Source organism: Asterias rubens, chromosome 11, assembly GCF_902459465.1.
Source record: "Asterias rubens chromosome 11, eAstRub1.3, whole genome shotgun sequence".
Taxonomy (NCBI): Eukaryota; Metazoa; Echinodermata; class Asteroidea; order Forcipulatida; family Asteriidae; genus Asterias; species Asterias rubens.
In genome coordinates this window covers 1,991,472-2,018,194 of record NC_047072.1, presented here as the reverse complement: position 1 = coordinate 2,018,194, position 26,723 = coordinate 1,991,472, and the positions used below count along the sequence as shown (strand labels likewise).

General features: G+C 40.7%; 3 protein-coding genes across 4 annotated transcripts in view; 2 read left to right on the top strand and 1 right to left on the bottom strand.

Moving 5' to 3' along the window:
• LOC117296330 (afadin-like) overlaps positions 1 to 6,648 on the top strand; it is a 48,269-nt gene extending 41,621 nt beyond the window's left edge. For both annotated transcript variants that reach the window (XM_033779196.1, XM_033779195.1), the window contains 3 exons: positions 162 to 389; positions 996 to 1,092; positions 1,229 to 6,648. In XM_033779196.1, coding sequence (XP_033635087.1) covers positions 162 to 389; positions 996 to 1,092; positions 1,229 to 4,382 — 3,479 coding nt within the window. In that variant the 3' untranslated portion in view covers positions 4,383 to 6,648. The remainder of the gene's footprint in view (positions 1 to 161; positions 390 to 995; positions 1,093 to 1,228) is intronic.
• A 3,697-nt stretch (positions 6,649 to 10,345) lies between these two features.
• LOC117296876 (SH3 domain-containing protein Dlish-like) lies at positions 10,346 to 12,528 on the bottom strand. Its single transcript, XM_033779973.1, has 3 exons — positions 12,292 to 12,528; positions 11,169 to 11,791; positions 10,346 to 10,617 (listed from the first exon to the last, which is right to left on the bottom strand). Exons 1-3 carry the CDS (start codon positions 12,338 to 12,340, stop codon positions 10,459 to 10,461), a joined length of 831 nt encoding a protein of 276 aa, XP_033635864.1. The 5' UTR covers positions 12,341 to 12,528; the 3' UTR covers positions 10,346 to 10,458.
• A 3,618-nt stretch (positions 12,529 to 16,146) lies between these two features.
• Positions 16,147 to 17,512, top strand: LOC117296617 (phe13-bombesin receptor-like). The gene is given in 1 exon segment (XM_033779638.1): positions 16,147 to 17,512. A coding segment is annotated over 1 exon segment (954 nt). The 5' UTR covers positions 16,147 to 16,558.
• Positions 17,513 to 26,723: the final 9,211 nt, after the last annotated feature.

The window sequence follows — 26,723 nt, the reverse complement described above, 5'->3', positions numbered from 1 at the left end:
ACTAATGTCTGTTTTCTGATTTGTTTGCCCTCGGATAAATCACCAAAGCCTACACCTCGTGTACATGTAGGTCAGCCCTGGTACTGAATGAAATATTTCTACTTTTTTCCAATGACCAAATTTCATTCCTGATGTTTGTATCATTTTTTTTTTTCCAACAGCTAACAAAGGAGCCCAACCATCACCATCTCAGTCAGGGCCGCCTACCCCAACTCAACCTGGCCCACAGATGCGCCCTAAGAGTGAAGATATCTCTCGTGTCTTAGCGCCCCAGGGGCGATACCCTGGAGAGAGCCGGGAGTGGCCCACACAGCGTGATGGTCCGACAGCGGCACCAAGGCGCTATGACATGACACAAGCAGACTACGCTAAGTCCTCTCCAAATCTAGGTGAGCAGTTTTACAGAGGTGTGAGTTTTCAGGATTTTTTTCTGATTTCAGGATTTCCTCAAAACCTTTGAACAGATATGATACAGTCCTGAGCTCATTCATGATACTGCTTTGCAGCCTTTCAGTTGTCTTTTTGTCCCAGATCAAAAACATTTGCCTTGGAATTGCTTGCACTGGTATCGTGCTTGATTTACATAGAAACTGGTTAGTTATTTGCAAGCAAAACAATGAGAAAATGCAGTGTATAAAACACGGGGTCTCTAGAGGTCATCCTTGGCGGGAAAAACACCCGTGATGAATGCGAGTGTCCTCAAGTAACACATACCAATATGTTGCAAAACAAAATCCAACACGCGGCTGACGTGAACGGATACAGTTATCATATCCGTGTCTGTATCTGTATTTGCGCGCTTGCGGAACCTCTTTAAATGTCTAAATGGGTTCCATATTGGGCCCAGATATACGTGTTTAGTCTGTAAGTGTGGTTGATGTGTTTCACTCCATTAAATAATGTGAAGAACAGAATCGAATTGTATCAATAAGTCGATGGCTTTCCTTGTTAATAACAATATATCTTTTTGTACTCTTGAACCTATATTTCTATAGTGGAAGAACCAAGACAGCGTATACAGTCTGAGAGAGATTTGTATGCAACAGTCAACAAAGACCCTTATGCTAGACACCGGGGCCATCCACAACACAAGTAAGTACACAATTATTCTTGCACACACATTAATAACTATTGCAATGTCCCATTACAAAAACAAAACATGTTCTTGGATCCGTTTCTGTTCCTCCTTAAACTAACAGCGTCATCTTTTTTATGTTTCATTTAACAGTCAGCAGATGTATCAGCGCTCAAAGTCTACCTCTCACTTGGATCCAGAGCTCGATATGGACAATCGTGAACTCCCTCGACAGGCCATGTCCCAGGCTAATGTAAGAGCTCCACCACCTGGAGCCGTACAGGTCATGGGTGCTCCAATTCCCGCACCACGCCTCAAGGAAGTCCAGTATGCAGAGCCTCTCACTAAGGAAGAGATCGCGCGTGAAGAACAGGCAGAAAGGGCTAAGGAAGCCAGAGAAAGACAGGAGAAGCTCAAGGAAGAAAGACTGAAGGAAGAGAAGAAGAAAGAGGAAAGGGATAGAGTGGAGCGGGAACGAAGAGAGCAAGAGGAGAAGGTCAGGCAAGAGAGACTGCAAGAGGAGCGCTTAAGAGAGGAAAAAATGCGTGAGGAAAGAATGAAAGAAGAAAGAGCAAAAGCTGAGCAAGCTAGGATACAGCGACTCAGAGAAGAAAGGGCCAAAGAAGAGCGGGCTAGAGAGGAAAGGGCAAGGGAGGAACAGGTCCGAGAAGCACGGGCCAGGGAAGAGCAAGCAAGAGAAGCACGGGCCAGGGAAGAAAGAGCTAAAGAAGAACGGGCCAAGGAGGAGCGAATTCGAGAAGAACAGGTCCAACATGCTCGGGAGCAAAGAGAGCGGGAAGAGAGGATGAAAGAGGAACGGGCAAGGGAAGAGATGGTGAGAATCCAGAGGTTGAGAGAAGAGCGCGCCAGAGAGGAAAGTGTCCGTGAAGAACGGGAGAAAGAGCAACGGCTCAAAGAAGAGAGAGCACGCGAGGAAAGAGAGCGTGAAGTGAGAGCCAAGGAAGAACAAGAGCGATACTATCGCCAAAGTGATCCTCGCCAACAACCCCAAGCTGGGCAGTACCAGCAGGGTCAGCGTGATCGGTATGGCTCACAGGCCAGCATGCCTGTAAGTTCAGCCCCTCAAAGTAACTACCAATACAGTGACCTGGGAGATTCACAGTACGGCTGGGAGGCCAACAGGTCGTCGACAGTTCCTAGATCTTCAGCTTCTCAGATGGACAACAGGTACGGTCCACAGCAAGACTACCTCCCTGTCAATGTCCAACAACGCCAGATGTATCAGAGTGCACCTTACAGTACAGCTGATAGTCAGAGGGTTGAAACACCTCCTCCACCACCTCCGCCCCCGTCTGACAGTTACGATGAGTTCCCACCGCCCCCGATGGATCTCCCTCCACCCCCTCCCAATATGGACTACCAGCAGGACCTTCCTCCACCTCCCCCACCGAGTGGTCAAGCAAGTCAGTCCCTACCTCCTGGGGCAATGCAGCAGTACCAGGTATGGCATGATCAAGAGAAGAGGCGTCTGCAAGAAGAGCGTGAGAGGAGGATGAGGGAGAAGCAGGCCTTGGTTGAGAATCAGCGTCAGGCTTATCAGGATTCTAAACGCCCAAATAATCAACGTCAAGAACCACCACATCCTCAGCAACAAGAGCGGCCTGCCTATGCGTCACTGCCAAGGCAAGGGCGCATACAGAGACACGGATCCGTCGGTAACGATCAACGGCCGGAACTACAGAGACAGAACTCTGGTCCTAAACCCGTACCCATCCCACGGGCTCCTGGCAGGAAGCCCTCAAACAGTGATGACGGGCCCAGCAGACCCCACAGTGAGCATTACCCAGGCGATGGTGTGCCTCAGTCACCTGTACGACCACTCAGTCAGAATTACGAATCCCCATTGCAGGCCAGTCCAGACCCAAGGGGAAGATACACCTCAAACAATGAAGGGCTAAGCCCTGCTCAAAATAACCGCCCTCCGGTTGCCCCAGGGAACTGGAGTGCAACAAGAGACCTTCACACCTCACATGAAGATCTTAAAGGCCCGTCTCCATGGAAACGGGAAGAAAGAGAGAAGTGGGAACTTCGGCAGGAGGAGCAAAAGAAGATGATCCGAGAACAGGCTATCGAAGAGTTAATAAGACAAGATACTTTGACTCCACAGCAACAGGAGAGACTGAGAAAGCTTCGAATGGAGCAAGAATTCCAACGGCGTCTGGACGAGTCGCGGGCAGAAAACGAAGAAGAGGACGCTGATGAAGAGGAGTCAAATAAGAGACGGGAGCAGTTTGAGATGGCTCAGGCTCAAGCTGAGAGACTCTTGATTCAACAGCAAGTGGCGCAGACAGCGTCTCGAGAACAGCAAGAGCAGCAGTTGGAGAGACTGTCAGGAGCCTTGGCCGAGGAGAGAGCTCGACAGCAGCAGATCATGCAGCAGCAGGAAGAAGAGTACTTCCAGCGTAAGCGAGAACACCGGGAGCTCCATCAGGCCGAGCAAGACCAGTTCATGAGACAAATCAACCAGGAGCAAGGGACCAACAGACAGGAGGAGGAGATGCAGAGACGCCACGCCATGCAGAGACAGGAGTACCAGAGACGAGTCGCTGAAATCGAGCAAGAGCGTCGGCGCATCGAAGAGCAGTTATCATTCAAACCGAAAAGTGGCCCCACCCCTGCGCACTACAACCACAATGCCGCACACAATGATAGCAATGTTGTACATACCAAAGTGAATGTTAGTTTCGTACCTGGACCCGAGAAAACGTACATTTCTGCAAACCCAGAGAGGGTCCCGTCTGCGATCAGTAATCAACGCATCCCAAGTCAGCGTCCTCAGATTCAGCCCAAACCAACCAAAGTACCTCCCCCGGTGGCACCCAAGAAAGCAGCATTCCCGAGCGTGAAGGCTAATGGCCGTGCCCCGTCATCCAACTATTCTTCCATGGGTCCGGTGCCGTACCATGCAAACACCTCCACAATCAGTCAAATACCAATGCAGGAGAACAGCGCCTACGAGCCTGCCACTGACTACAACCACTCCCCGATAACCAACAGCAAACCGAACACCCACCAGTACGCCACGCCGGAAAACTCACAAAATATGAATACTTTCAAAGTCGGGGATACTCCGTCGGTGATCGGTGCTCAGGAAGTCTACCGCGACCCTCGCGATCGTCTCCTCGCCAGTAAGCAACAGCCAATCAGGGAAGGCATGACAACGGACAAACTGACTTTCCGAGACAAGATGAAGATGTTCACTGAAGACAGCCCTATTAAGAAGACCAGAGCCTCGAAATGGGAAAGGGACTTTGTGGCACAAAATCCACATCTCAACACAACTTAAAGTTATTCAGCGAGTGCTAATTTCATAGAGCTTAAATATCACTTAAATAATGCTTAGCACACAAACTTCCTGCATAGCAGAAATGGATTAAGAGCTAAGCTAGGATGGGCTACTGGTTGTGCGTTAGAGTATGCTCTGGGGCTTTTTCCAAATCTCTGCTAAGGCACCGTCTGTAGCTCCGGAACATCGTACAAAATTGTACCATTGCTCCAAAATTGACGAGCCGGAGCCCAGCCAACCAGCAAGTCAACCAGCCAAAATGCATGGTAATGTGCACTGCTTAGACTGGTTCCCTGCAAAACATTCTTTGATTTCACTCTTACATCACTGCTCCAGCAATGCAAAGGCCGTAGATTCTAATCCCACCAAGTGATTTTTTTTTCCTCAGAACTCTGAAAAGTAGTGAGTAAACATGGCGTAATACAGTGTTTAAACATATGGACGAAGGGTAAAAACAAATTATATTCTACAAATAGTTTTGCGTAAAAAAGCTAAATAATTTTTTTGTTTCTTGGGTGGGGGCTGTAGATGAAAATGAATGCACCTTGACCACACATCTAGATCTCTTATTATTGTTATATCACTGCCACTGTAAATAGTTTTAAGAAAAAATAACAGAAATGGTCTATCAAAATCTCTTTAGTTTAATTTGAGCAGCCAGGTAGAAAAACTTAAGTAATATATTTTTGATAATCTCAATAAAAAGTTGGTACACATGTATGGGATTTTTTAAATTATGTGATTTATGGTTAACCAGATGTTATTAAAAATGTAACTTTCCTTTTAAATCACACTTGTAGAATAAGCAAAGATGCCCAATATATAATTGCACACAGATTTAAAGCCACCCTACTAATGGATTATTTTTGTTTATTTTATTGTTTTAATTGGTAGAGGCTGCACAATCTGTTTTAGGCAATACTTTGTGCTTACTAAGAAGCTCCTTGAAATCGCACTGAACGCCAGCATTGAACATATTTCATAAAGTAAAGTTAAATTCAGCTCGTGCCTACCATGTAAATTACGCAGTTGATGAATTCGCCACTTTTCACCAGAACTGTGAAACATATTTGTGAGTGATTGAAAGTAAAGCATTAGGCTTGATTTTCCCGCCTTGCTATGGGAGTGCTTGGCATTGGTAGTACGGCGATGTGCATGGCAATAGATATCTTTAATCTGTACTCATGTGTGGTTTTCAGTTGATGTATATTGTTTTAACTTGTCGCATTATCGGTAGAACGATAACAGTTCTGTTGTACATACGTTTTAATGTTATTGATTTTACCAATTTTTAAAAAAATGTTTTTTTATGATGAACTACTTGTCGTTGATTTGCCTGTTTGTGGCGATTCTGGAAATTGTTTGCAAAATGAGTCGGCCTGTTGCGTCTGTGTGTAATGGTGGGGCCAGAATGTAAGGAGAGATACCCAGTGTACACTGAATGGGAAGATGTGAAATCACTGTAAGTACTACAATGCGTGTACCATTGAGTGCATTTTTTTTAATGGAGTTTTATAAAATAAAATAAATCCCCAGATAGTTGAGAATTTAATGGGACCATTTGCATGAAGTAATTTGTAAATATACATGCCAGTATTGAAGTTGTTTTAAAAGTACTTTTTTATTACTCTCAGAAACTTCATCCTTTGTAGAAGCATTTATCCATTTCTGTTAAGCAGACAATACTGCTTAGCAAATTTCTTTGCTAAACAAAAAATTAGTGGGACACAAGTTGTAATGATGTAGACTTCATAGAATTCTGGCTGGTGACCAGTTTCTGTTAAGCAAGATTTGTCAAAGCTTAGCAGGTTTTTTATGCTTACAGACTTTATGAAATTGGGCCTTAATGATTGACGACTTTACATGTAATTTAGAAATTGGGTACAATTCTGATTTGTTTTTTGTTCAACTCCCGTCTTAATAATTGTGTATATAGTAATGAGAAATCCTGAGCATTTTAAAATAAAAGTGTATCATAGTTTTTTAACAAAAGTTGATTTATTGGGGATAATGTAACCAAATATTAAAAAATAATGCATTAGAATTGTTACATGTTTCAGTACATAAATGGTTGAAAGGGCACTGTCGGCGTGATGAAGGGAGTCTGTGGCCAGACATTGAGTAGTTAACTCTCACCCCAAGTCTTTAACAAGCAGACTATGATCATGATGACAGTTCCCCTTTAAAGTGACATGTTGCCTTGGATCAGGCGAGTGGGTCTATGAAAAGCGTTTGTTATGAAATGCATGGTAGAAAGATGTTTAAAAAGTAGAATAAAACAATCCACACAAATATACCTTGAAATTGTGTGGTTTTCCTTTTACTTTAGCGAACTAACACGGCCGGCCATTTTGTGGAGTCAAAAACTTGACTGCACAAATTGGGGTGCCATGTATAGTTCATGACGTAAAAAGGAAAACCACGCGAATTTAATGCATTTTGTGTAAATCATTATATTCTATTTTTAAAACATCTTTCTAACCAACTTAACAGTTTCAAACGCTTTTCATAGACCAACATGCCCTATCCAACCAAGGCAACCTGTCCATATAAATCTGTTTTCCCTTTTTTCATTCATTCTTTCATGTAATGGCAGTACTACAAAAAACATAAGATATTACAAGTTTATGTCGGTCTACTAATACTAACATTTCACCATTGCATGCATTACTGTTATTAGTTTTAAAGGAACACGTTGCCTTGGATCGGTCGAGTTGGTCTTTGAAGAGCGTTTGTAACCGTTTTTTATAAAATGCATATGGGTAGAAAAATGTAAAAGTAGAATACAATGATCCACACAAACATGCCTCGAAATTGCAGGGTTTTTCTTTTACCTCATCGACTAACACGATCGGCCATTTATGGGAGTCAAATGTTTGACTCCCATAAATGGCCGACCGTGTTAGTTCGCACAGTAAAAGGAAAACCACGCAATTTCGAGGCAAACTTGTGCGGAACCTTGTATTCTACTTTTGAAACATCTTTCCAACCATATGCATTTTATAACAAACGGTTACAAACGCTTTTTATAGACCAACTCGACCGATCCAAGGCAATGTGCTCCTTGAAAACAACTGTCTTTTACTAGACCAGTGACCAAACAATGTAAAAAGTATTTTAAACAATTTGTTTTAATATCCTGTTAAAATCTGTTCACGTTAGAACACAAATTTAAAGATTTTACTAATGGAATTTTTATTACTTTAATAAGAATCGTCAACAAAAATAATCAGTACATGTTTGTTTTAGTACACACACTGTATTTGTACATAGTTGACCACTAGTTATGCAAATTAGAAGGGGGTTTATACATAGTTAATGCTGATTTTAGTCAGTTTTGCATACTGAGTTAATGCCACCAATTGACTGTTTTTGCCAGTTATATCATAAAACCGTTAGTTTCTTGAAATATTTTGCTTTTCTATGGTCTGTTTATTTACCCTTTTGTCCATTGCAATGTTCTCACACATTTTAGTGTGTCTCGGCTGGGAAACAGATTCGAGTTCTGGTGTTTCCAATCATCACAGTCTTGGGACGAGTCCAGATCATGGTACTTGTGTTCTTAAAGCCATTGGACACTTTCGGAACAGAAAAAACATACAGGGTTTACCGAACTCACAGAAGGTAATGGTGAAAGACTTGTCTTGGAAATATTATTCCATGGTCAATTCTCGATATCAAGAATAACTGATTTATTTTAAACACGTGTAATGACACGGCGAAACGTGTGGAAACAAGGGTGGGTTTCCCTGTTATTTTCTCCCGACTCTGATGACCTATTGAGCCTAAATTTTCACAGGTTTGTTATTTTATATATAAGTTGTGATACACTAAGTGTGGGTCTTGGATAAAAATGTTTACCGAAAGTGTCCAAGTGTCCGACAGCAGACACTATTGGTAAATAATTATTAGCACAAAACCATACTTGGAAACAAGTAATGGGGAGCTGTTGATAGTATACAACATTGTGAGAAACGGCTCCCTCTGAAGTAATGTAGTTTTCGTGAAGGAAGTAATTTTCCACGAGTACGGGTCAACTTGTACCCAAGTCAACTCATACCTAAGTCAACTCGTACCCAGGTCAACTCGTACCCAGGTCAACTCGTACCCAAGTCAACTCGTACCGTACAACGTACATTGTATTTGTATGCCAAAACGGAGAATTTCCCTGCGGCGTGATTTTGTTATTGCGATAGGAAATAAAAATGATGTTCTACCATCAAATGGAGCTCACTTTTATTAATAATAATCTCATGAATTTCGTTTTATGTTTGTTCATCTCATTTCTGCTTTTTTTTTTCGCGAGGATATTCATTCAGATCCATTGTGGTTTCTTTTAATTTCCCATGTTGACGGGTCGCCGTCAACTCAAATATTGTACCGAAGTCAACTCATACCTAAGTCAACTCGTACCCACCCAGGTCAACTCGTACCGTACATTGTAAAAATTCATTCAATTCATTCATTTGCGTTATGTTCTGATTATCGTTTTCCGATTCAAACAAGTAAACTTTAACAAATATATTGTTCCTCTTTTTCCAACCAAAACACTTTGCGTAAGTTCTGATTATCTTTTTCCGAATAAAAAAACCCAAAAAATTCATTCAAACAAGCCTATATTAAAAAAAAAATACTTAAGTTCTGATTAATTTTCCCCACCGTAGGGCCCAAGTAAAAAAAAATGCTAGACTATGCTAGACTATGCTACCCATCTTGGGTAGGAAGATGTCATAAAAGTAGAATACAATGATCCACACAAACATGCCTCGAAATTGCACGGTTTTCCTTTTACCTCGTCGACTAACACGGTCGGCCATTTACGAGTCAAATTTTTGACTCCCAAAATTGGCTGACCGTGTTAGTTCGCACAGTAAAAGGAAAACCACGCAATTTCGAGGCAAACTTGTGTGGATCAATGTATTCTACTTTTAAAACGTCTTTCCAACCATATGCATTTTATTTTAAAAAACGGTGACAAACGCTTTTTATAGACCAACTCGTCCGATCCAAGGCAACGCATTCCTTTAAGTTCACTTTACGATTCATCCTTGGTTTCATTACCAGAGATATAAAATAATAATAGTAATACAATGGCATTTCAGATTGAAATCTTATTATTTATTAAATCAATGTACAAGAAAGTTTGAACTGTAAATGATTACGCTACTAGTTAAAAAAAAATAATACTGTTTACTAAGTACCCTTCGAACATTCATACATAACACCACATTAATTTTTGTTATGAAAAGCAGTTATAAAGATGTTCTGCGAACAAAGAGCAACTTCTTCAGTCTCAAATACAAGTTCTACTTTTTGTTCTTTGTTCTGCTGTCCGCTTATAATAATGTTCCGGCATTAAAGAGATAACTTGGCAGGTCCCAGCGAACTTGTTAAAAGTAATAAAGGGTCAACTGTAGTACAATGAATTTTATGTAAAGGGGTCGTCCAAAATTTGGAATTATTCTCTTAATGGCAAGGCTCCCCACTATATTTCTGATCTGCTCCAAGTTTACACTCCATCGAGGAATCTTCGATCAAGTTCCATGCCTCTCCTCATTGAACCCAAGTCTCGACACTCATGGGGTGACAGGTCTTTTTCTTCAGCTGCGCCACGCATCTGGAACTCTCTACCACTTAATCTTCGATCTTGTCTTTGTACCACAAAATTCAATTCTCTTCTCAAGACTAAACATATGTCTTGAACACCCAGCAGGGTGGATACGTGCGCATTACAAGTCTTATAATTATTATTATTATTGTACTTAGAACTAAAACCCCCATTCCCCGATTTCTCCCTTAACAGTGGTCCGCTGGCCAAAGGCTAGTTAAAACACATGAAGATCAGTCAAAATCCATTTCATTTGCTATATTGACCCAGTTCACCTGACGTCATCATCAGAATAATCTTGGATGGGCCACTTTGGTGGGCAATGTCTCTGTGCGTTATCCAGTTAAGTGCGCATTTTAGGCAAAGCGGCGTTTACACATAAACCTATTGCTCACCAGAATGGTGAGCGTGTGACGCGCGTGCAAGGGGTAAATAGCTTTAGATGAATCTGGTTTTTAGTTGTTGTGTTTACTCTAGGGCTGGTGGTCGAGCATAGTCCTTGGGTATAAACCCACAAGACTGTGTTCTTGGGCAGTACGCCCACAGCCATTCATCATGGGTCTGGTTGGTCATGTCTGCATACAATAGATCACCCCTCAGTACACTCAAGTCTTCAGCTATACGTCCCTGTGGGAAAAAAAAACGCAGACAAATAAAAAGATGTCAATGAGAGAACCATCATATTTGGCAACTGCCAAGTCATAGATTTTGCATGTGACGTCACTGACGTAGTATTTTGGCTGGTATAAGTGACCTTGTTCTGGTTGTGTATTTTTGCTGTGCTCAGCTGCATTGTGTGGCATTTCAGGATCGAGTGGATAAGAACACCATATTTAAGCTCTTGTGTTTCTAATTAGCGGAGTGTGGGTTTTGAATCCTTGTTGTGACACTTGTGTCCTTTAAAAAGCAAGACAATGGGAGACTTTCTGGGACGATAGAGGGCAGCAGACTTACCGGGTAAATCCATTGTTCTCAGAATTATGTGCATGTTCAGAACTACGTAAACAATGGAAATTTACCCGGTATGTCTGCTGCCACCTAGCGTTGGAAAGTCTCCTATTCACCAAAATGCACACGTAAAAGAACCCAGTTCACTTCTCGTTAAAAGAAGGGGTTCACCTTGGTGTTTCTGGTTTGATTGGCTGCAAAGTGCAACACAGCACCTTGTAAACTATTACCTGATAATCATATAGTGACATTAACTCTGTCCCACATAGCTGTAGCTTGTGAAGGTCAGAATCAGATGACATCATCATTCCATCAGCAGATATTGATACATCATTCGTTGAGGAGACACTGTCCGAGTATAAGTACGATCTAGGTACAAATCCCTCGTCCCCGTTACTCTTCTGCACCCATGCCCAGTCTGGGTCCTCCTCATTCAAGGATATCACGCACTCCCCGCAAACCACGCTCAGATCGTCTTCATCCTGCGCCATGAAATCGTACAATGCGACATAATGTCCGCACGGGTCCTTCGTAAACACACTCACACTGCCTACATTGTCTTCATTCTGTGACTGCAGAGTTGAACTTGCGATCACAGTTGATCGAGCTCTCACCGGGTGTGGCCCTAGACATGACAGCGGCACGAAGCCACGCCCAGAGCCCGCTGCTACAAATGCCCACTTACGGTCGACGTCTAAGATGTCAACAGTTTCTCCCTTGCGGACAGTGAGTTCATCTTTGAGACTTGCGATGAAGTCATTGAGTACTGTCATCTTGGAGGCAGGATCATTTGGAATCCTGATGGGCGCGGACATCGGAGCCGAGTCATAGGGTAACAAGGATTCATCTCCATCTGAAAATCAAAATCAAAAGAGTCAACATTTGGTAAAGTAGAGATAAGACCCAGTAACTGGATTTCTGTACTCCTTTTTTCCACAATTTGTCATTAACGACTAACGTCAGTCATGTCAGTGGTCAGACGACAGATAGAGATAGGCGGGTTTATAATCATCATCAGGATCATGGATGGGATTCATCATGACATCAATCAATGCAATGGCAGTGCCACGGTTATCACACTAAAAAAAAGACCTGTACACTGTAGCGTTTTAAAAATTGATTGGATTTGGGCATCTTCACCACAATATCAATAATGTCGATATTTTTTATGAATACAATATAAGAACAAATAAACAAACAACTTTTTCAACTGGTGTGGTGTGACAGGCAGTACCTGTCCGGAAACTGGGCAAATATTGATATGTAACGGTTTTTACTTGTAAGATTGTCTGAAAATCAATTATTACAGTGGCAAAAGAAAATTGTACAACAGATTTCGAAGGAAAATCCTACCTCGTTTCTTTTTCGTCCTTAATCTCATCGGGCCACAGAAAAACGACATTTCTATGCCGAACAACAACCACTGCCGCAGTGCCAGTTTGACAGCAGTGCTTTTGTTTCCTATCTGGGCTTTATTCTTAATCAGGAGATTATTTCAATAATGTCAGAAGGAATTTCATAGCCTCATCAGAGTTATTTTTCACAAATTCTCCGGGATCCGCCGGTGCATTTATTAAATTATTCAAAAAATATTTTATTTCTTGTGTTTTTTAAGCCTTTTTAATGACAGATTTTAACGTGTATTCGCAATCAGGCAGCCTCAATAATTGAGTAGGACCCTCTTGGTCTGCCCTTCGAGACCGCATTATTTTTTGAAATAGCGCCATCTATTGACATTTTAAAATCGTTACAAGCCGTTCTTTACAATAACTCGCCATGCAGTCAGCTTGAGTTCTTCGATTTTTATTTTGAAAACAAAAGTTAATTAAACAATAAATAATAGACCAGCACATGGCTCCAATTTGTTATTATGCGGCCTTAATTCATGAACAAAAATCAAACTCCTCCGCCGTCTTTCACAAATCGCCCCATCCCATTTTTGGGGTCCACAGAATTGAACAGCACCGACGTTTTGTGTGTTTCTCTGTGTGTGATAATGTTGTCACCTTTCAACAATGTTTTCGTTTCACGGGCAAGACAGAATATAATTTTCTTTACACATTAAATTGCTGAAAGCACTCACGATTGTTCATAATTTGGATCGTCAAGACCCGCTTTCATCTAAACTCCCTGCCTCAGAAATTGGTTAAAGGGTGAAGTTTTTTATGTACGTAAGATAGTTATGCATTCAGTCATTGAATAATAAAGCATCGACACAATGACTTCTGATTTATACCACAGTCTGAGACTCGATTTATTTCGAAGGCTTTTTAGGTCAGGATTTTGAAGTCTCATCTCTGTATTTTGTTTTCAGTACCAAATTGAAGAGAGATTTTTTTGTGACGTACATGTACACATGTACATTCATTGTAAAGAGAACCCTAAAAAGATATCAAACGCGGGAATCGTGAGAACTGCTGGTCAGACCCACGGCCTTTGTCGTGTATTTCTCGAGATCTCTGTGCCGACTCGCGTTCCTTCGAGAAAAAAAATAACAACGGAACTCAGGCCAGTTTCCAGGAATTGTGGATTTCTCTTTTTGTTTCTCCGGGGGGGGGGGGGGGGGTAGACCGGGCAGACGGAAATTAAAATAAAAATAATGTTCATCGGCAAAGTAAGCATTAAGTAAACAATTAGTCTAGGTTCCTAGACCATTGGTGTTGCGTGGTCACACACTGTAATGAACGAACGCTAGCGGGCGCTCTGACAGAGCGCCCGCCAGCGTTCGTTCATTACAAGCGTGTACAGTTTTTGCCGTGCATAATCGGAACGTTCGTTGTGTGTGACCACGCAACACCAATGGTCTAGGAACCTAGACTAGTAAACAATGTGAACTCAGGCCAGTTTCCAGGAATTGTGGATTTCTCTTTTTGTTTCTCCGGGGAGGGTGGGGGGGGGTGTTTCTCCGGGGGGGGGGGGGGTAGACCGGGGGAGTCTTAGAGATAATAATAATTATAAATGCACTGTATACTATACTACCCAAAGTAATAATATTGTTAGCATAAAACGTATACTTGGTAACGTGCAATGGAGAGCTGTTGATAGTATAAAACATTGTGAGAAATGGCTCCCTCAGAAGTAACATAGTTTTTGAGAAAGGAGTAATATCTCACTTGAGTTTGAGACCCGGCTGAGATTTTCTCTCGCAACTTCGACGACCAATATTGAGTTAAAAACTTCGAAAACAGTAAGCAAAGAGAATGGCGCGTACTTGTTATGTTATGCATGTTGAGATACACCAGGTCAGAATAGAGGTCCTTGACTATATTATTATTATTACCAAAGGTGTCCAGTGCTGTTGATAAACGGATAATACCAATTGTACTATACTGTGTAGTAGTCAATAATGGCGTGTTTGAAAATTAAATAGTAATAAAATAATAATAATAAGACTTGTAATGCGCACATATCCACCCGGCTGGCTGGGTGTTCAAGGCGCAGTAAACCCAAAAACAAAACAAAAACAAAAACACAACACAAAGAAAAACAGACACAACACATTTAGTCATTGAAAACCTGTGACAATAAGATAAGTTTTGAGAAGAGACTTGAATTTTGTGGTACAAAGACAAGATCGAAGATTAAGTGGTAGAGAGTTCCAGATGCGTGGCGCGGCTGAAAAAAACAATAAAAAAAATGAATAGCTCTATACTGTATACTAAATAAAACATTGTGCATTCCATGATGGTCTAGTTACCAAACAATGTGTACAATAGGAGACTTTCCAACGCTAGGCGGCAGCAGACATACCGGGTAAATTTCCATTGTTTACGTAGTTCTGAACATGCGCATAGTTCTGAGAACAATGGATTTACCCGGTAAGTCTGCTGCCCTCTATCGTCCCAGAAAGTCTCCCATTATGTGATTATGAGCAATGAATGTCGCCTCCTCGACATTTCTACGGATAACTATTAGCATACAACTTTAAAGGGCCTTATAATTGTATGCTAATAATTATTTTGTTTTGAGTAACATTACCAATAGTGTACACAGTGCCTCTGACATACAACATTATACAATCATACATAGATATACACACTTAATAAAGGGAAGGTACACGTTTGGTAATTACTCAAAACAAATATTAACTTAAAAACTGACTTGGTAACAAGCATTGTAGAGCTGTTGATAGTATAAAACATTGTGGGAAACAACTCCCTCTGAAGCATCTCTGAAGTAACATAGTTTTTGAGAAAGAGGTTAATTTCTCACTAAAAATTATAAAAGACTTCTAGCTAGAAGTATTTTATTCTTATCTGAAAGCACACAACCTCGTCCAACAAGGGTGTTTTTTCTTCCATTATTTTCTCGGAACTTCGATGACCAATTGAGCCCAACTTGTCACAGGCTTGTTATTTTATGGTGTTGATGGGATACACCAAGTGAGAAGACTGGTCTTTGACAATTGCCAAACGTGTACCTTCCCTTTAAGAGAAAAGTGAAGCATATTTGTTCCTATACATACATACAACGAAAGACTTAGACATGACAAAGACTTCACAATTATTATTAGTGAGAGTTGTTGACGTACATTAATTCATTTGAGGAGATGACTCTCAAAACTAATTTTTGCAAGAATAATAATTTCAAGTGAAATATCATTATTATTTCATAATACATACAGTATGTAATGTTGATGTTTTATGGTAAAGGACTTTGTATGTGCTGTGAAACCGTTGGTTAGTAAAAACGTAAACAAACAAGTTTGCTCCTGGGGATTGCAAAAGCAGCGTATGAACGTGCCATTATTATTCGTCACGTCTGTGCTTCTCTACTCTGCAGCCGTTTGGAACAGTCACACCGCCCTCTCTTGACATTATCAAGCAGTGAAACGTCCGTGACACTGTGCACGGATGACAGAGCGTGTCTCTCGACCATCAATGCCAACAATCCAACATCATCAGTCACGGCCAATCAGAGTAGTTGAAACATCTAGGCGTCTGAGCATGCGCCAAATAAACAACCAACCGGGAGTTTGTATTGAGTGTGGTTGCAGTTCATTGCATGTATACATACACCAAGACAGTTGCTTTCTCATGTCTGTATGCTAAACGCTCACCAGCCACACCAGCTCTGTTTTCATTGGCAAAAAGCTTTTGGGTATCAAATCACGTGATGTGTGTTCGTGGGTTGATTATTGGAGGCGAGAGTTTGGGACGTGAGATAGCGACAAGGATTCATAATAACATACAACATCACACAACACACGTGAACATCGCACAACACACGTGAACGGCTCAACCAAAAGCGTTTTCTAAGCTTTTTTAGGGACCATGCAGTTTAGAACACACGGCTTATGTCAGGATTTTCTATCCGCTGGATTCATGTATCAACCGTCCAGTTGTTGCCAGTGACTGAGGGCGTCGTGTGTAGGCGGCTACTCGTTGAAAGCTCGCACGTTAAGAGAAGTTCTATCAGCGAAATGATTTTATTTCCAAGACTGACTCCACCATCACAAGGGTGACTTGTTTATTTAGCGGATAAGTTGCAACTTTATCCAGCGCCGGATTGATAGTTTTTAAAGACACGGATTCGGTGTTTTTTGCTTTAGAACCTTCGACTTGCCCGTCAAGATTACACTGTGGATTTCGGTTGAACTCCGGAATTAACTACAGTCAAGATGAGTTCCCAGACAACGCTAGCTTCTTACTACAGCAACTATTCTTATAATGAGACTTATTTTGAAGAGCCCGTAGACGCTTATGAAGCGGTAGCTATGGGGTTCCTGGTCCTGTTCGGCATCGTCGGAGTAGTGGGCAACGGAACCCTGGTCTGTATCGTCCTCTTCAATCCGGACATGAGGTCAGTTCCGAACATTTTGATAGCGAGCCTCGGACTTGGGGATTTCTTTGTGGTCATAACCTCGGTTCCAGTCACCTTCGTGTCGTACCTTTATACCGAGTACCCGTTCGGTGTCGCTATGTGTAAGTTCGGCAACGTGGTGCCGATAATCTCACACGGGGTGTCTGTCTTCACCCTCGCTGCCCTGAGCTACGACCGCTACACTGCCATCGTCCGCCCCATGCAGAGGCGGCAGTCCAACGCCGTTGCCCGGACATACATCGTCTCAGTTGTCATCTGGTGCATGTCGATTCTTCTCGGTACCCCAACAGCAATTTACGCCCGGTTGGAAATTTACGAATACGAAGGTGTCAGCGTGGCTATATGTCTACCCTACCCGGTCGGCTCGGTGGAAGCTAAGGTCCACGAAGTCTTAAGGTGTTTCATTATGTTCGTTGGACCTCTTGCCATTATTAGTTGTTACTACCTGTTGATTGCGGCGCAGCTGTACCAAAGCTCCAGGGCGATTCCTTGCGAGGGTCACGGGGACTCGAGGCAGCTCAGAGCCCGTCGCAGACTGGCCAGGACTGTTCTTGTACTCGTGGTTATATTTGCTATCTGTTGGATACCTCATTTTATATACAGGTGAGTTTTCAAACATTTTCAATTTGCGTGTTTTGTACACTTTATAAAGACCCCTTTAAGGTGCTCAGATTGTAACGCGAGTCATTGGTGTAACGTAACATGTTGTCAGATATCCTGCACACCGCGAACCAAGATACTGACAAAATAGGGAAACCACCATCATAGTCTACAAACACCTAATGGGTATTAATCCGCATTAATCCGGAGGTCTTTGGTTCAAATTCCGTTGGAGTCAATCTCAATGTCTTATTACACGCGGGTGGGCCACACGAAATCGGAATGTGTGCCCCAGGGATCGATTCTTGGTCTGATGTCACTGGACCCACACGCGGCATTGCTGAAATGTCGCTAGCTAATGCCCGCTCTTACGACGGCACCAATCAATCGATCGTCTGTCAATGCAAATTAAATGCTATATTCTAATCACTGCAAATCAAGATACATGGTTAGCTGCCATTACGATGGCAGTGTGTTCCATTCTAAGTATAACCAGGACATTCTGATTAAACCCTCTTTTTAAAGTATACAAAACGCCTGAAAATAATGCACATCGGAAACAAGACAGACGGAAACCAAACCAGTCCCGAATTCGGACCGCAGTCATTGAGGTGAAAGACAGGGAAAGAAACCATACCTGAAAGGTTTTAAGAAAACTCTAAAAGTCACAAACACAAATCAATGAAACCCCATCAACATCCTTTCCCCATCATTTTTTTAGGAAAGAAATCTGCAGTGCAAATAAAATCTCAGCCTGTAATGCCATTAAATTAAATGAAGTTAAGCGAAAGCGTTGAGTTGAGCAGTTAGGAAATCAAAGTGGCAAGTGGTCATTTAATAAAAGGTTGCACTAGGGTTCGCCTCGCACTGACGTTTTTACAACTTAGCAACACGTCATCTGTTTATAAGACGAGATGGTTAGATAATAGATGTTCGATCGGGTGTAAATAGAAACCCTTGTGCGTCTTCGGACCCTAGGTGGGAACGAATACCGCACTTAAAGGCAGTGGACACTGTTGGTAATAAAATTGTCAAAGACTAGTCTTCACAGTTGGTGTATCTCAACATTATGCATAAAATAACAAACATGTGAAAATTTGAGCTCAATCGGTCGTCGAACTTGCGAGATATGAATGAAAGAAAAAAAACACTCTTGTCCCACGAAGTTGTGTGCGTTTAGATGGTTGATTTCGAGAACTCAATTTCTAAATCTGAGGTCTCAAAATCAAATTCGTGGAAAATTACTTCTTTCTCGAAAACTACATTACTTCAGAGGAAGCTGTTTCTCACAATGTTTTATACCATCAACCTCTCCCCATTACTTGTCACCAAGAAAGGTTTCATGCTTATAATTATTTTGAGTAATTCCCTATAGTGTCCATCTGCCTATAAAAGCACAGGTCACCTTTAGTAATAAATGTCAAATATAAGTGTTCTAACTTTGTGTGAGCCTATCCCAACATGTTGCATAAAATAAAAAATCTGCGCAAATTTTGACTAATTTGATTATCGAAGTTGCAAGAAAATAATGAAAGAAAAGCACCCTTGTTGCACAAAAATGTGTGTGCTTGCAGATGCACAATAAAGGGCTTCAGACGTAAGTCTTTTAATAATAGTGAGAAGTTGCCGTTTGCCCAGGATGGCCACTGCCAACAAAGAGTTATGTCAGAAGATTTAAAAAATAAATATATATACATGTCATGTATAACTGTCTGCGTGCTTTGATGATAATTTTCCCCTTTCTGCCCATTGAAATAGATTTTATTCAGACATCAATCCTACATGATTAGTATGATAGACGAGGACGCATTAATTAACATGTTTGGTACAGTTTGTTTAATTGGTGGCCCAGTTACTCGATCACGCTGAGCTGTTTTGTAAAGTTCTATTCAATTCAATTCAAATCAAATAAACATTTGAATTCCTTATTGCAAATGTAATTACCGAGAAGGTCATTTGAACAAAGACTTATAAAGAACTACAAGAAGTAAAATTAAATGAAGTAGAGCCAACATGAATTAAAGGCAACTACTGTACGGAGGCACTTTCAAAAGATCAAGGCTTGTTGATTAAAAACAAATACATGAAAAAACAAGATAGTGGACAATTAACTAAACTTACAAAAGGACGTTAAGGACAGACAGAGAACAGTACTGAATAAGACAAACTCAAATGTTTTGTGGAGCAAATTGTGGGTTTTCCCCAATGATTTGCTTTCTTAATCTTTCCCGTTAAAAACGGTGCACACACAATGTCAAAGCACCCTAAAATGCCTATACTTCAAAATACCCCATGTGTCTTGTATAACACAAACAAACAGTACCAATTAGAAGGTTAATCATAACTCATACAGATAAAATGATAAAAAGAGATTTAAGAAGTAACCCAAGATAATTAAAGACAATTATATCTTTGTTTTAAACCCTTAAAGCAATTTATAGTAAGGGCCGCCTTTATTTGAATCGTAAAGCTCAAAGGTTTTCTTCTACTGGTATCCAGCGGTTGTTTGCTTAACCTGAAAATCACGTAGATATTTGGTTGGTAATCTTGTTTTTATCTAGACAAACAAATTCATGCTAAGCCAATTTTTGTGCTTAGTAGCTATATGAAATTGAACCCAGGTAGTAGGAAAAAGTCAGGCCCAATGTGTACCCGTGTATTACTTTCTTTGCAGACTCAAATTTCTTGTACAGCAGCTGTGCTTTAACGGATTCCGGGTTTGATATAGAAACCAGTTCAGGATCTAGTTGGTAATGAGAATAACAGTAGGAGGGTTTACCGAGGTAGCTTATACAACCCATAATCTCAGTGTCTTAGGCTTTGCCCGTCAACTTTAATCTACTTGCTATAAGAGAACAGTTTCGAAGTAGCTGCCGGGGGTTCAGAGCAGAGCTGGGACGAGGTTGTGTACCTGGGGAACGAGCCCTCCGACTTCATTGCATTAACGCAAAGGCTAGGCGGCTAGTGTTAATGGGCTGAGTGGATTTCCCAGGTCAAAACCCGTCATTATTTAGCCGTAAAAACTGGATCATCGCGCTGTTGAAACCTGTATTTATTCAGTTCCCCAGAGCTAGGTTTATTATGTCGCCCGTAGCCGCTAATTGACCGTCTGTGTCCGCTTTATAGATATCATCTAACTAGATTGTAGTTATTAAGTCATTGTGAGCTTGTGGTGGAATCGGATAAACCGTCTTAGCATTTAGACTCGAAAAGCCTCAAGCTGCGACCTAATTTTAGCCCATCTTCTTTCCAACCCCCAACCCCTATCTTCTTCAAACAACGCAAAGTGCTCCCCTTTCCCATAGAGTCTTACCCTCAACAAAATCATATCAAAGATAACACTGTAAAATTCATTTAACTATTAAAACCCGAGTAGAGGAGAAAGAACTGTCCATTGCTTTTAAAAAAACCTGTAACAACAATGAGCATCATTTCATTGATTTTTCTCGTAGTTCCATGTACTTTTCAATACATTGACAAGGGCTCTTGTGTTGTCATCGCTTGTGTAGAGAAACAAAAAGGCTGATAGTGCAATTTATTTACACAGTTGATCGAGTAAGTAAGGTTTGCGGTGACACCATTTTAAACATCTCTTTATAGGGTGCGTTCGTTTAGCTTCCCTGGGTCGACCCCGGTGTGTGGCATTTTTTTTTCCAGGACGAACGTGGGTAAATATCTGCATACGTTCGTCCTGGGAAAAAAAACGCCACACACCGGGGTCGACCCGGGGAAGCTTAACGAACGCACCCATAGTGAGTAGTGATAGCTCTGAGAAAGTACGGTTTTGTACTACTCGACGTCTCAGTCAGTGTGCTCTGACCGTCTTCACTGAGCAGTAGGCCTCAAACCGGCTCTTCTAATAGAGCTACCTCACAATGTACCAATCTTGTGGAACAAAAAATACCCGTCACTGACACCAGAAACATTTTACTCTCTCAGAACATATCAAACTCAAATTAATAAGTACAAATTTGTTTTAGTGCAAATTATCTTAAACTTCATTTTATAAGTCTTATAAGCGGCAAATTTAAATGTTGCATTATTATTTTTCTTCGTATTCGCCATGTTCGTATGTTTTGCCTTTAACGCGGCGATCATTATGGGACTCTTGTTTACCGAACGATTTGAGAAACCTAGTTATTACCACTATCTTCACCCAAACCCGGCATCCAAATTGACGCACATGTAGATAATAAATCACAATCACAAATCTCTACCCCCAAATCCTCCAGAGTGTCGAGAAGCAGCTACAGATTGTTCAGCCAAGAACGCACGGGTCACACCCGGAATTCGAACACAAGTTTGTGTCTTATGCATGAAGTAAATCATTATTGCAGTATGGCACCAACACGAACAATGCTGCACGTATCATTTTCTTGCAACCCAAATACACACACGCATCCACTCTTCTCAAACAATTACACTGGTTACCAGTTAAACAATGCATCACCTTCGAAACATCAGTGAACATGCACAAAGCACTCTCTAACGTACTTCCACAATACCTTTACAGAGTCGCTAAATTTCAACAAACCTGGCCGGAGTGGTCTCCGCTCCGGCCAGAATCTAACAATCCCTCGCACACACAAAATGGCAGGGGACCGGTCCTTTTCAGTCGCTGGTCCCCGGTGCTGGAATGCCCTACAAAGTCATATTCGGAACACCAACACACTCCAGACATTCAAGAGTAAATTAAAAACACATCTATTCTCATAATAGTCTTTTCCGTAGCACTCTTCCAGCGCATTGAATTTTGTAAAATGCGCTTTATAAGTCTCGTTTATTATTATTATTATTATTATTATTATTTAAAGGCAATGGACACTATTTTTTATTACTCAAAATAATTGTGAGCATAAAACCTCAGGTTGTAACGAGTAATAGGGAGAGGTTGATAGTATACAAAATTGCGAGAAACCGCTCCCTCTGAAGTGACGTACTGTAGTTTTCGAGTGATTTCGCGACCTCAGATTTAGAATTTGAGGTCTCGAAATCAAGCATCTGAAAGCACACATCTTCGTGAGACAAGGGTGTCTTTTCTTTTATTATTATCTCGTAACTTCGACGACTGATTGAGCTCAAATTTTCACAGGTTTGTTATTGTATATGCATAATGTTGAGATACAGCAAGTGAGGAGAAGACTAAATTTTTGACAGTTACCAGTAGTGTCCAGTGTCTTTAAAATAGCCCATCAGACAGAGTCACGATTCTGTCAATGACCAATACCTTTTCAGATCAATAATTTTAGAACAAGGCAAATCATATTATATTGCCTTTAGTCACTGTACATTTTTTTATTTCGGTCTTATCATGGTGTTTGTGAATATCTAGAGACTCAATCTGATCTAAAACTTGCCTTAATAGACTAAAGCTTGTCCCGTTGGTGTCAACAGTGCAAACATCTTAAAAATCAACCATTTTGACCCAAAAATTAAAGTTATATACCAAAATGACCTTTAATCGAGTTTCTCAAAATTTTAGCTCCACGTCAAGCATTATGTGAAAGTAGCTCTCTGATGTAGGTTTGTAAACTCATTAATTAAGCCTCTTTTGAAAGGTTCACTGCTGGCGCCTAATTCAGAGTTTATTTATATACTAATTTACGCATTCGGGTTTTAAAAACCATACAGTAAAACAAACAGAATACTTGGAAAACAACAACACTCTGACAATAATTATGAAAGAAGAGGAATATTAATTATAACAAACAAACAGCAGCCAATAGATTGTCCAAAAGCGAACTAAATAACTAAAAAATCAAGAACAAGCGTTGTTACGGTTCTGAGTACGGATCAATGCTAATTAAAGACACTGGACACTACTTGTAATTGTCAAAGACCAGTCTTCTCACTTGGTGTATCTCAACATATGCATAAAATATCAAACCTGTGAAAATTTGAGCTCGATTGGTCGTCGGAGTTGCGAGATAACTATGAAAGAAAAAACACCCTTGTCTCACGAAGTTGTGTGCTTTTAGATGCTTGATTTCGAGACCTCAAATTCTAAACTTGAGGTCTCGAAATCAAAATCGTGGAAAATTACTTCTTTCTCGAAAACTATGTCACTTCAGAGTGAGCCGTTTCTCACAATGTTTTATACCTTCAACCTCTCCCCATTACCCATTACCAAGTAAGGTTTTATGCTAATAATTATTTTAAGTAATCACTAATAGTGTCCACTGCCTTTAACTCGACGTATCTGATAAATCAATGTCCGAAAACAAATTGCAACCGAAATATTTCTTGCCTATAAGCAAGATTTTCGATTAGTATTTTCCCTCACACCTGAAACCAAACCCAAGTCCTGTTTACGGAGACCGGACTTCCGTTTTGGAATAATTAAGAAATCTGCCGGTGCATACAATACTGGAACGCAATCTGGCCCACAAGCAGAGTATTGTGATATTTCCTATACGGAACACCCCCGGGATGACCGGCTCATTCCTACCCCCTATCCTTCCCATTTTCCGTCTCATCTATTTTCCACATTTTCCCCAAACCGTATCCTTCCGTCCCACTCCACTATGTCAGTCGTAAAATGACTGTTCTATTTCTGTCTTATTTACCCATGCGCGCCGTATTTTATTTCCTGAGCGAATGTTACGAGTTTGCGAGACACGACTAGCGGTTCGGATAGCCCCTGGGACTCACGCGGCCGGACCCGCTGCCGTATCGTTGGCGATATTTCCCCGTCAACTTTATAATTATGACGAGTCGTAAGAAACGAGGTAAGGTTTCCTTAAAGGTGGTTTAAAGGCAGTGGACACTATTGGTAACTAGTCAAAATAATTATTAACATAAAACCTTACTCGGTAACGAGTAATGGGGAGGGGTTGATGGTATAAAACAATGTCAGAAACGCTCCCTCTGAAGTGACATTTTGAGAAAGAAGTAATTTTCCACGAATTTGATTTCGAAACCTTAAACGCACACAACTTTGTGTGACAAGAGTTGAAATCGTGTCTCAGGTTTATGAGTCCCTATTAGTTGTTTTCAAAAATTTAACTTGAGACACTTGATAACCACAGAGAGACTGTTCGTCCGAGTAGGGAAAAACTGTGGATTAGGCGCCCTCTGAGTCACTCTGATTGAGTATGAGTCCAACTCTTGAGTCATTTGAGTTGAAATCGTGTCTAAGGTTATATGAGTCCCTATTAGTTGTTTTCAAAAATTTAACTTGAGACACTAGATAACCACAGAGAGACTGTTCGTCCGAGTGTAGGGAGAAACTGTAGATAAGGCGCCTCTGAGTCAAACTCATTGAGCTTGAGTCCAACTCTTGAGTCATTTGAGTTGAAATCGTGTCTAAGGTTTTATGAGTCCCTGTATTAGTTGTTTTCAAAAATTAAATAACAATAACATTCTCGAAGTCAAGCATCAGAAAGCACACAACTTCGTGTGACAAGGGTGTTTTTTCTTTCATTATTATCTCGCAACTTCCATGACCGATTGAGCTCAAATTTTCACAGGTTTGTTATTTTATGCATATGTTGAGATACACCAAGTGAGAAGACTGGTCTTTGACAATTACTAATAGTGTCTACTGTCTTTAAGACATGAGATAACCACAGAGAGACTGTTCGTCCGAGTAGGGAGAAACTGTGGATAAGGCGCCTCCGAGTCACACTGATTAAGTTTGAGACCAATTCTTGAGTCATTTGAGTTGAGTTTGTGTATGTGAAGAACGACTACACCATCGAGCTAACGATATAGATTGTTTGCACAAACTTGCTTTCCATGTTTACCTGCATAAGAAAAAAAGGTCCTTACATTTTGGACAAATTGATGAACCGTCTAGTTTTCAAGAAAACGTATCTTTAAACTTTACGTGACTTGCAAGTATCTCTGTACATTATATGCATGTATTTTGAATAACTGCATTTAACAGTCGCATGTTTTTGTCGTAATATTCTTAATGCATATTGCGGTTGCCTTAAGATACTGTCTTGTTACTAATGGACGATATAAGATGAAGAAAACAACCCATTGACACGATTCTTATAGGGATGCCATCTTCTGGAATTGAAAAGCAGTTTTCTTGAAGACAGTGGGCAGAAAAATAAGACCGTATCACCCGATGAATCCACAAAGGTTCTCACGGCGCCTTAACAAAGCAAAATGTGGAAAGGGGAAACGCACCAACAAAATTTCAACTAAGGGTTTGGGTATTTGTTTAGGTTTACATTAAATTTGCACGGTTTTGAGATTATGATAGTAGAAAGCTTTCCTTTAATACATGCTGAGGTGCTGTAGTTTTTGAGAAATGAGTAAAACAAGTCATGGAAATAATTGTCCTCTCAGTGAAACGAAAGTTATTTTAGCACGTTAAACGTGTTTACCAGTTATGTTTTTTCTACCATAACTGGTAAATACATTTTGCATGCAAAAACTGAGACAACAATTAATTCGTGACATTGCTTTACTCATTTAAAAAAAAAATTAGGTCTCACCACCTCAGCAAGATAATAAATTTAAAGGGAAGCTTTCTACTACCATAATATTCAAACTAAGTTTAAAGCCATTGGACACTCTCGATAAACAGTATTGTCCAAAGGCCTACACTTCGTGGATCACAACTTATATAAAATAACAAACCTGTGAAAATTTAGGCTCAACCGGTCATCGGAGTCGGGAGAAAATAACGGGAAAACCCACCCTTGTTTCCGCACGTTTCACCGTGTAATGACATGTGTTCAAAATAAATCCGAAATTCTCGACAACGAGAATTGATAATTGTTTTAATGTTTCCTCAAAAAGTAAAGCATTTCATGGAATAATATTTCAAGAGAAGTCTTTCACCATTACCTTCTGTAAACCCTGTAAGTTATTTGTAAATCTGTGAACTTTTTGTTCTGTTCCGAAAGTGTATAATGGCTTTAATGTATATATGTGGACGTGTTAAACAAGTGACCCTAACCATTTACAGGGAAGGTATACGTTTGGTAATCACTCATAAACTGTAAAGCTTTTGTTTAAAAAGCCTACAGCAGCTTTCGATTGTATAACGCATAAAACGCTTTATAGACGGTTTAAGCAGCCGTTGTTTGGATATGGTACTCTATGCTCAATTGGCCTAAATTTTAAAAATAATTACTCGAATGTCATCAGTAACGTCGCCAAATGTGTACTCTGTAAGCTTCAAATGGCCTTCAATTGCCGCCATGGCGACTTACAGATGTAGGTTAGTCAAATACTGTAAAGCTATGATTACTTTATTATTATTGGTTTATGCAAAATTCAAACATCGCAGCCCGAGGGCTGAATTGAGTTTAAAAGATACACAACAAGAAAAAAAACATTATAAAAATATTAAAAAGGGAAGTGTTTACAGAAAAATTGTTTAAAAAGATTATGTACAATAA

What these genes read in the sequence shown, in the direction of transcription:
- LOC117296876 (XM_033779973.1), bottom strand. Translation starts at nt 12,340, where the DNA reads ATGTCGTTTTTCTGTGGCCCGATGAGATTAAGGACGAAAAAGAAACGA. An exon ending in AAGGACGAAAAAGAAACGAG is followed by an intron (nt 11,792 to 12,291) that starts GTAGGATTTTCC and finishes TTTGATTTTCAG; the next exon opens with ATGGAGATGAATCCTTGTTA. An exon ending in TGTCACTATATGATTATCAG is followed by an intron (nt 10,618 to 11,168) that starts GTAATAGTTTAC and finishes TTTTTCCCACAG; the next exon opens with GGACGTATAGCTGAAGACTT.